Source organism: Xyrauchen texanus, chromosome 26 (assembly GCF_025860055.1).
Source record: "Xyrauchen texanus isolate HMW12.3.18 chromosome 26, RBS_HiC_50CHRs, whole genome shotgun sequence".
Taxonomy (NCBI): Eukaryota; Metazoa; Chordata; class Actinopteri; order Cypriniformes; family Catostomidae; genus Xyrauchen; species Xyrauchen texanus.
This window is the reverse complement of record NC_068301.1, coordinates 775784-786928: the sequence shown is the minus strand read 5'-3', so window position 1 is coordinate 786928 and position 11145 is coordinate 775784. Positions and strand designations below refer to the sequence as shown.

General features: G+C 37.7%; 2 protein-coding genes across 2 annotated transcripts in view; both read right to left on the bottom strand.

Moving 5' to 3' along the window:
• Positions 1-5822, bottom strand: part of LOC127619712 (secretagogin-like) — a 7287-nt gene extending 1465 nt beyond the window's left edge. The window contains exons 1-9 of the mRNA XM_052092669.1: positions 5696-5822; positions 5524-5591; positions 4698-4787; positions 2625-2714; positions 2412-2468; positions 2247-2324; positions 1389-1444; positions 1262-1307; positions 1121-1180 (exon numbers count right to left, since the gene is read on the bottom strand). Coding sequence (XP_051948629.1) covers positions 1121-1180; positions 1262-1307; positions 1389-1444; positions 2247-2324; positions 2412-2468; positions 2625-2714; positions 4698-4787; positions 5524-5591; positions 5696-5822 — 672 coding nt within the window. The remainder of the gene's footprint in view (positions 1-1120; positions 1181-1261; positions 1308-1388; positions 1445-2246; positions 2325-2411; positions 2469-2624; positions 2715-4697; positions 4788-5523; positions 5592-5695) is intronic.
• Positions 5823-5873: 51 nt separating this feature from the next.
• Positions 5874-11145, bottom strand: part of LOC127619700 (F-actin-uncapping protein LRRC16A-like) — a 47736-nt gene continuing 42464 nt past the window's right edge. The window contains exons 36-37 of the mRNA XM_052092651.1: positions 9497-9646; positions 5874-8332 (exon numbers count right to left, since the gene is read on the bottom strand). Of these exons, the coding sequence (XP_051948611.1) occupies positions 8169-8332; positions 9497-9646 (314 nt within the window). The 3' untranslated portion in view covers positions 5874-8168. The remainder of the gene's footprint in view (positions 8333-9496; positions 9647-11145) is intronic.

Here is an 11145-nt window from a genome sequence, read left to right as displayed (position 1 = left end):
CATTATAGTATATTATCAAACAATATATTTTAAGTTTATTGCAAAATATTCATATATATATACAAATATATAAATAGTGTAGGGAGAGAGACTGTGTGCATCATGGGAGTGGGCGGAGCTCACTGATTGGTGGATCTCTCTTCAGGATTATGGGTAATGTAGTTCTACACCAGGAATTACTCTATTAAACATGATTTATTTAAAAATGAAGTTTAAATGACGTGGACTGATGTCTTGAACAGAAGCATGTACCATCGATTAACAGCCTCTTTTATAAGTTATCATTAAACATCAATTTTTATTTCTGGAAGCAAACTGTTGTATTCTATTGCTGTATTCATCTTTCAGTCCCTCCAGGATTTTGCAAACCGCAAATGTAACCACTCTCCACATTATTCACGCTAGCTGGCAATTTTGTATATTTTCGGGAATTTTTCGATGTTCATTTCTGCTTTTGCATAGAATCCATTCCACCCCAACCCAACTATGGTTGCCAACTATCCTATATTAGCTGGGACGTCCCGTATTGTGGTCGAAATGACAACGTCCTATACGCGATACCAGTTATCCGGTATTTTAGAGTCAATATGTTTGAGGGGGGTGGCAAGGAATCTTTATTTATTTTCAAAACCCCCCCCCCCAATTTGGAATGCCCAATTCCCAATGTGCTCGCCTCAATCCAGGTGTCGGAGGATGAATCTCAGTTGCCTCCGCGTCTGAGACCGTCAGTCCGCGCATCTTAGCATTTATCATTGCTCGCTAACGGTATATTCTTTTATTGTGTACAGGTAATTGCACTTATACTGTCATCGACAATAATTACACCAGTATACCGCAATTATTTGTAAGTTTTCACTGCAAAACAAAAGGAAAAAAATGACACAAATGGCATCAAATGCTAAGCATGGCACTAGCAAAACCGAGATCATGGGTTCGATTTCCAAGGCAACACACAAACTGATCAAATGTACACTTTAATAAAGCATCTGCAAAAGGCAAAGTCACACTTGTTCAGTCATTTGAGCCGCAACAATCAAGAAAAAGTGCTGCGAAATCCTGATGGGACTGTTTAAATGAGGGCTCAAAAGTCTCGCTGTGGTCTGAATCATGCACATCTTACCACATCATAATGAGCAAATATCTTCTCAAAGTCCCTCTTCCGATCCTCATGACTGCACACCTGAACGAAATACACCAAACAAAATGAACATCACACACATTAGAAGTGAATCCGGGATTTCTTGATCATTCTGACACTCACCTCCGTCTCAAACTTCAAGAGAAAGTTTTCTTTCAATGCCAGAATCCTGCAGACACACACACACGAGTCACGAGAGTTATGAGCGATATTGATGAATGTGTGCTAATGTTTGTGAGGTCTGTGTTACCTCGCCAAATCATTCAGATCCAAATGACCGTCCTGGTTTTTATCAAACATTCTCATCTGAAAGAGGAAAAAGAAACATTCATAATTACTAGGGATGTTATCAAATAACTCTCCGATGACTCCAGATAATCAACACGTTTCTCGACATCTGCCACTCTTGTAACCAACTCAGAGAATTCTCTGTCCATCGACTGACGTACTACAGCGAGATCCTCCAAGTAATCTGTTCATCATCTATTGATGGACTCCACACACATATATGTATATACATACACACACACACACTTATATATATACATATATATACACACACACACACACATACTCATACACAAATATACATACACATATTAAACATACAACTCTAAACTATACTCCTCTCTTCACAGACCTACTCCGAAATATATATATATATATATATATATATATATATATTTAGATACATTTATTAATATTTTTATTATTTTATTCTCTGTATATGTGTGTACTTACATAAGACCACTGGGATGTTTGATTGGGGTGGGGTAATAGTGGGAGTTAATGGTGATTTATTGTATATATGTTTTGTTTTGTTTGGTTGCTTTGAAAAATCTATAAAAATGTTAATTACAAAAAATATTCTCAAGAGTCAATAATTGGCTGATAAATATAGGCAGCCAGTACATCGGTGCACCCCTAGTTAAAACCATCATATTGCTGGTTATTATCAGTCTAAAGTTTATTTAGGACACTTTCATGCTGGTTTTAGCTAGTCACCAATCATGGTTCAACTGGTCAGTCTGCTTATGCCAGTAACAGACCAGAATTGCCCATCAAAAACAACAGTTGAGACCATCTGCTAGCATTTGATTGACGTTACCATGGTATCGGTGTACTCCTCCAGTTTGTCCGTCGAGATCTGCTTGTTGTGCTGATGGAACAAATCCTGCAGGAAACTCTGACACCATCAAAACAGAGACAGCAATGTGAGCACATGAACCTATTAACTCTGACACAAACAGGAAGTGACATCAGCGGTCATCACCTTGAGTTCTGCGGCAGAGATGTATCCACTGCTGTCAGCGTCATAGCAACGCCAGATCTGCCGAGAGAATCGAAACATCTCAGACAAACTGTGCAGCATATTAGTTCAATCTATGAGCAGAAACGCTACAGAAGTACACAAACACACGTGAGAAGAAGACTGATGTTCACTGTTGCCCCTTGTGGCAAATCTGAGAATGCATCCCGCTCTCACCCTCATGAACTCCACACTGTTCTCCAGCGGAGTTTCTCTACGGAACAGCAGCAAAAAGTTTTCCTGCTCGGGCAAAACCACGGCGGCCAACTGTGTGAGAGCGAGATTACGTTAGGAAAGTATTTCAGACTATATTTTAAAGATATGTGCTTGACTTTTCCAGGCTCGCAAAAACAAGTTTAAAATTTCCTGATATTTCCAGGTTTTCCATGACATGGTTGGTTTTCCAAATATTACAACATTAAAGTAACATCATCTGACTACATTGAGTTTCCTCAAGGCCTCATAAGCAAATAACGAAAAGAGAAAAGCAATATCAACTAATGACTTGAACTTAAATGTTTAGTGGACACCGAGTTTCCATGGAAACAATGATAGCAGTAATTTCGTGACGTATGTGGAAGTGATATTGGCCTGGAAGCTGCATCATTCAAACACAGTACATTTCTGGTCATGTGATGCAAACATGGCTGCCCCCATGAGGCACCCCTGCCCCATGTAGAATAAAACAGCTTATATGACTGAGCTCTTCATCTCTCATGAGTGCTCATGGTATGTTTCAAAATTACTATTCATTTGCAATGATGCAGTAAACCTTAAAATAGCACTATTTCATCTTATGGAGAATAACGGCAATGAAAGCATTTTATTTCAGTAGTGGTCACGCAGTGACCTGGAGCTGTATCTGCCGTCATTATATATGTTTCCAACCTAGTTGCGAAATTAATTTACATGCAAAATTGGAATCACAAAAAAAAAAAAGAAAATGCATATAAAGCAGCATTTCCATCCCACGTGTTTCACCCTTATATGCATGGCTGCTTCGCCAAACAATATTACACACTCGGGTCTATAGTAATATAGACGCACATATATCACAAAAAGCCCAGATAGATTCGAAATATTTTCATATTTTTCAATATTTCAATATTTTTATGTTTTATTTTGTATATTTCAGAGAGATGCAACAAATCTAGAACAGGATTGATTTCTTCCACACGCCGCAACACAAATATTCTCTCAGTCACTTTCATAAATATACGAGTCGATTCAGAGTAATTTACACGTAGAATGGACCTTCTTTAAATCTTTCCGCCAGATTCACAAATGCTTCGTTTTGAGGGCTCTGTGTATCTCAGTGAGTATTGACGCTGACTATCACACCTGGAGTCATGAGATTGAATTCAGGGCGTGCTGAGTGACTCCAGGCAGGTCTCCTTAGCAACCAAATTGGGCTAGGCAGGGTAGAGTCACATGGGGTAACCTCCTCGTGGTTGCTATAATGTGGTTCTCGCTCTCGGTGGGGCGTGTGGTGAGTTGTGCGTGAATGCTGCGGAGAATAGTGTGAAGCCTCCACACGCGCTATGTCTCCACGGTAACGCACTCAACAAGTCACATGATAAGATGCGCGGATTGACGTGGTGGTGTAGTGACTCCGGGTGGCCGAGGATGAATCCGCATCTGAGACGTCAATCAGCGCAGACCACGAGGAGGTTACCCCATGTGACTCTACCCTCCCTAGAAACCGGGCCAATTTGGTTGCTAAGGAGACCTGACTGGAGTCACTCAGCACGCCCTGAATTCAAACTCACAACTCCAGGTGTGATAGTTAGCGTCAATACTCACTGAGATACCCAGACCCCCCACACTGTGGCTCTTTTATTAAATGCCTCATGACGTTTTAGACGCACATCTATATTCCCCTTTAAATTTGGAATAAATTCGGCTGTAGTTTATGCTGGTCTTCTTATCGAATTAAAAACATATCCACACCTAGCAATGACATTTTCTGAGATTTTATTCACATCTTAGTGTTTCAATTCAACATTTGTTCTGCAATAAATATGCCAAAATGTTGCATAAATATTCAAGCATGGAAAGCCAGTTAATGACACATAAACATGATGCGGCACGTTTGAAAACGCACATGCATGAATGAGATTCAAGAGTTGCATTGGTTGCATTTTATGCTGTTTTTTGTCCTTTTTGTAGCTTGACAGCTCCTGGTCACTGCATGGAGCGATAGGTGACTGGTAACAGGTTTATTTATAGAGTATGCAGATGTTGTTTCACCTCGTCTATATGAAGGCGTCCATCTGTGATGTCACAGCTGATCAGAATCTTCTCTGTCACTCTCTGCACCTGCTGCTCACACACATCACCCTAACACAACAAGAGTCACATGATCATAAACGCTCATGCCTCTTTGTCTGATTCAAAGCATGCATTAATAAGAAAATCACCTGTGATGAATAATTAATAAAATAACAAACCGACAAAATACACATGAAGGCTGAGATAAACCGCGACTCAGATATCATAATAAATGTCATTTATTTGAAAGAAAGAAGCACAAGAAATCTTTTTAAGAACAATATTTAATTGTAAATAGTTTGTTTTAGTTTGAACTGACTTCATATGTCCTCTTAAAATCACTGCGAACAGAAGACATTAACCCTGTAAAGCCTGACATACGAAAGAATTGTCAGAAAATTATATATATATATATATATATATATATATATATATATATATATAGTTACATTAAACAGTTTATAGCACCATTAGACAAACTATTTCATGTTTTGTGGTGTGCATGAATGTAATGTAATGGTGACGGAGAGATCAACCTTAAAAGTCTGTTGTATCATATTTTAATTATGGATTTAAAAGGATTTATTTCTAATAAAATAATATACAAAAGTTGAACCAAGCACAAGTTGCTTATAATCACGATGCACATGCTGTTATAGGGTTAAAAGTCAATGAGCAAAAAAGTGAATTTCCTACTCTATTATGTAATGACATTCATCCATTTTTAAATGTTCAAATACTTATTGATCACTGTTAATCAATAGCATTACCATATTTAAGCAGGTAAATCTCATTCTGTACTCACAGTTTTCAGTGTTTTCATCATGTAGCGTAAAAACTCATCCAGTTTCTTCTGGTCAATAAATCCTTCATCTGCCATTTCACAAAAAGCCGATTAAAGGCTCATAAAAGCATTACATCAGTGTGTCACTATTATAACGGTTGTAATAAATGATAATAATAGGATGAAAACTCACTGTCCTGATCAAACCGTGTCCAGACCTGCAGAAACACAGCGGCAGTGAGATTACTGAACGACGTCTCCATGATTCTGAACCAGCTGCAGGTGTCTGTCTCTCGTCTCCTCTCAGCCGAAATAATCATTACACCCACATAATGACCGCGCTCACTGGAGACACACAGTCTCCAGGGGGACGAACGGACACTCAGACACTGATACTGGTCCAAAATTACATTTATTCACCTCATATAATTATTACACATACAACTGATGAACGAGACAGACATACAGCTATAAGAATAATGAAAATAAGTTTCTGATTGTAAAATGGAGATATATCATGTTAATCAAGCCCGACCACCAGGACACGTTTAACCCTTGAAGCTCTGAAGGTGTTTTTAAAGACGTTTCAGCGGTATACACCAAATGAAAGGGTAACTCGACAAATAATAGAAATAAAATACAAAATAAAACAAGGAGGGTGAAGTGTTTGGTGTCATTGCAAAGAACACTTTTCAAATGATATAGATTATGATACATTCTGAGACGCTCAGCCTAAGAAACCATTAAAAACCATGAAAAACAATTTAGCCAAAAATGTTATTTTTCTCAATTTTCTGATTTGACATTAAATATCTCTGTGTGTAAATAATGCGGCTCTGATAAACTGCTTTTGTTTTGTTCTCAATCATGTCGACTGTATCTGAGGAAAGTTTTGTGTTGATACGAGAAAGCAATCAAAAGTTCCAACATTACAAATATAATTGATCATAGTGTCCAAAAACATCTCCAAACAAATAAAAGATAATAATTGTACATAAGAACTAATTACACATGCAAACACAACAATGACTAAAGGTTTGCATAGCATGCAGACATGATTTTAGTCATGAGATTTCACAGAATGAGTTTCATTCTGTGTCATTTGAGTCATCATTGAGTCTGTGTCGTGTATTTGGCGCCATCTCCTGGTGGTCATATGTAACATTGTGCTTCATGTGGATTATCTAATGATCTATACATCTGATTATCTTGTGGGTGGACTCCATTGAAAGATGATCACAGACTCTAAATAATCATATGTGATATTTTATATTCCAGTTATTATTTAGGAAGTTATAAGCAAAAAAGCTGCATGAAAGCAACACCAACATAATAGTCAAACACATATATTTAGCGAGTAAAACAAATAGTCTGGTTGTATTTTAGTCTTTAAGTGCTTTACAACAACATATAACACATGACTATTTGATGAGTTTGATGTTTTGACTGATTACAATAAAATGAACAATGTGATTTCTTTAATAAATGGTCATAATATCTACATGCATTGTAAATTATAGCATCTAAACTTTCAAATGAAACCTATTTTGTGTTGATCAAGACTGCAGTTTTTCATATTTTTTTTAATCACCCGTTCGAGCTTAAAGTATTAACAAGTTTCCCTCTAAACATATGATGGTTATACAGTATATTACACCATAAGAAAATATTTCTAAAATATTTGTTCTTGTTGTACAGAGAAAAGCCTCTAAAAGACAAATAAATCAAACCTCATACTGAACATCACTGAATCGGTCACAGTGAAATATATATTACGTTTTAGCATCAATAGATGATTTGTTCTGCATGATTTTCCTTCTGGATGGTATATTGTTTTCTGGACTTGTAAGATATAACTTTGGATAATACACACAAGCTCACAGACGAGGAAACAGTGGATCATTTTTTAGAAATTTAAGGTAAAAGCAGAAATAAAGTTTTGAGTTATTTGGGGCTTATAGCAGCAGTGATCGGTGCATAAAAGAGACGCTTGTATTTGATGACTTCCAGAAATCGTATTTCACTTTGTGTGTTTTTTTAATCTTTTGGACTGTGGAATTAGTGAGACACTTCCAATGCAAGTCAATGGGGTTTAATCTATAAACATTAAAATACTGTTTCAGAAGTATAGACACAAGACATAAACAATATGTGTGTTAACATGATTTTACTGTCATTAAATCTGTGTGAAGATATAGACAATTATACAATGTCGTTGCCATGACGACATAATGTCAACAAACCCTAAAACCATAAAATGATTTAAACATCTTTACAGCTCAAATAAAACACAAGTTTTAACAGATGAATTAATGTAAGTGCTTTTATAAAATTATAAGCTTCACATTTCTGCCTTTAAACCCTCTAAAAATGTCCCCATTGACTTCCATTATAAGTGTCATTTGTGCTTTTTTAAAGAACAGGAGGGACGAGTCGAAATTACTTTTTGTGCTAATCAACATTATGACACAAGTGCTGCTGATTGAGCATAACTTGTATTGAAGCCGGAATATTCCTTTAACACCTAAAAAGTTTCAGCTCTAATATTAAAAGCAGGTATATTTCTTACAAACTCCTGCAGTTCCTTTATGGACCTCTAGGGTTCACTGTTGCTCTGCTGTATTCACTTCTCTGCACATCACATTATGATTCTGCCAATTAATAAATCAAGAGATGTGATTGGTCACATCAGCTGTAGGGAGGGACTTTGTGCGCTGTCGGTCAGTGGAGTCGTCTGTTGGGTCGGGTCTGGACTGGACGCAGGATATGGACCTCTCGATGGTCAGTGTGTGTGAGTCTGTTTCAAACACATCAGCAGGAGAGCCCAGAGCTGCACACACAACCAAACCAACACCATCACTGACACAACCACAAACATTCATCAAATAAAACAGTCAGAAATCACTGGCATTGCTTTGACATGACCTTAGTTTCAGTAGTCATGTCAAAGCAATAACTAAATCAGCATACTATCATCTGAAAAATATTGCAAGAATTAGATGCTTTGTTTCCAGTCAAGACCTAGAGAAACTTGTGCATGCTTTCATCACCAGCAGGGTGGATTATTGTAATGGACTCCTCACTGGCCTTCCCAAAAGACCATAAGACAGTTGCAGCTCATACAGAAGCTGCTGCCAGGATTCTGAGCAGAACCAGAAAATATGAACATATCACACCAGTCCTCAGGTCTATACACTGGCTCCCAGTTACATTTAGGATTGATTTTAAAGTATTATTACTGGTATATAAATCACTCAATGGGCTAGGACCTCAATATATTGCAGATATGCTCACTGAATATAAACCCAACAGATCACTCAGATCATTAGGATCACATCAGCTAGAAATACCAAGGGTTCACTCTAAGCAAGGAGAGTCTGCTTTTAGCTATTATGCCAGCCGCAGCTGGAACCAGCTTCCAGAAGCGATCAGATGTGCTCCTACAGTAGTCACATTCAAATCCAGACTCAAAACACATCTGTTTAGCTGTGCATTTACTGAATGAGCACTGTGCCACTGTGTGTCCGACTGTTTGAACTGTATTTTATTTTATTCTAAACTGTTTCAATTATTCTTATTTTTTTTTTCTTATTTTACTCTCTTCTATGTAAAGCACTTTGAATTACCATTGTGTATGAAATGTGCTATATAAATAAACTTGCCTTGCCTTGCCTTGCCTTGGCACACACACACTAGATCAACTTTAAATTGAGGAAATCCTTACAAATATTTTTCATGGAATACATAGTTTACCATTCAGCAAATGACCATCATTTATTATAGAGACAACAAACCTGAGAAAAATAAATGAAAGCAAAACGACAAATCCCATATTAATTCATAATGAATTTAATAGTAATAACAACAGCTGTTGTGACTATGGTATTTTTGGTGGAAACTATGGTTTGAAGAGAAAAACGACGAAATATTTGGCAAACTTTTATTGAATTTTAAATGGACTTCATATTTGAAACCAATGAAATAATACACTTACAGATATCAGGTGAGTCTCCACCCTTTGAGCTGTGAGTGACAGGACTCTCAGTATCTGACAACACCACCCACTGACTTGGGGGCGGAGCCGGCAGAGTAGGGGAGGAGTCTCCTGTGGAAAACTCTGTGATGATCTCCAGAGGAGGAGGAGCTTAACAAAAGACAACAAAAATGATGAGAACATGGCTGTATTTGGAGAAACATACTATCATACCATTTCAGCAGTGAACAGTATTTAAAAAGTGAGGAGTATGTATAAAGTGTGCAGTATGTGTAAAGTGTGCAGTATGTATAAAGTGTGCAGTATGTGTAAAGTGTGCAGTGTGTGTAAAGTGTGCAGTATGTGTAAAGTGTGCAGTATGTGTAAAGTGTGCAGTGTGTGTAAAGTGTGCAGTGTGTATAAAGTGTGCAGTATGTGTAAAGTGTGCAGTATGTGTAAAGTGTGCAGTATGTGTAAAGTGTGCAGTGTGTGTAAAGTGTGCAGTATGTGTAAAGTGTGCAGTATGTGTAAAGTGTGCAGTGTGTATAAAGTGTGCAGTATGTGTAAAGTGTGCAGTGTGTATAAAGTGTGCAGTATGTGTAAAGTGTGCAGTGTGTATAAAGTGTGCAGTATGTGTAAAGTCTGCAGTGTGTATAAAGTGTGCAGTATGTGTAAAGTCTGCAGGGTGTATAAAGTGTGCAGTATGTGTAAAGTGTGCAGTGTGTATAAAGTGTGCAGTATGTGTAAAGTCTGCAGTGTGTATAAAGTGTGCAGTATGTGTAAAGTCTGCAGTGTGTATAAAGTGTGCAGTATGTGTAAAGTCTGCAGTGTGTGTAAAGTGTGCAGTATGTGTAAAGTGTGCAGTGTGTATAAAGTGTGCAGTATGTGTAAAGTCTGCAGTGTGTATAAAGTGTGCAGTATGTGTAAAGTCTGCAGTGTGTATAAAGTGTGCAGTGTGTGTAAAGTCTGCAGGGTGTATAAAGTGTGCAGGGTGTATAAAGTGTGCAGTATGTGTAAAGTGTGCAGTATGTATAAAGTGTGCAGTATGTGTAAAGTCTGCAGTGTGTATAAAGTCTGCAGTGTGTGTAAAGTGTGCAGTGTGTGTAAAGTGTGCAGTGTGTGTAAAGTGTGCAGTGTGTGTAAAGTGTGCAGTGTGTATAAAGTGTGCAGTATGTGTAAAGTGTGCAGTGTGTGTAAAGTGTGCAGTATGTGTAAAGTGTGCAGGGTGTATAAAGTGTGCAGTATGTGTAAAGTGTGCAGTGTGTATAAAGTCTGCAGTATGTGTAAAGTCTGCAGTGTGTATAAAGTCTGCAGTATGTGTAAAGTGTGCAGTGTGTGTAAAGTGTGCAGTATGTGTAAAGTGTGCAGGGTGTATAAAGTGTGCAGTATGTGTAAAGTGTGCAGTGTGTGTAAAGTGTGCAGTGTGTGTAAAGTCTGCAGTGTGTATAAAGTGTGCAGTATGTGTAAAGTCTGCAGTGTGTATAAAGTGTGCAGTGTGTGTAAAGTGTGCAGTGTGTGTAAAGTGTGCAGTGTGTGTAAAGTGTGCAGTATGTGTAGTGTGCAGTACGTGTAGTGTGCAGTACGTTTAAAGTGTGCAGTATGTGTAAAGTGTGCAGAATGTGTAAAGTGTGCAGAATGTGTAAAGTGTGCAGAATGTGTAAAGTGTGCAG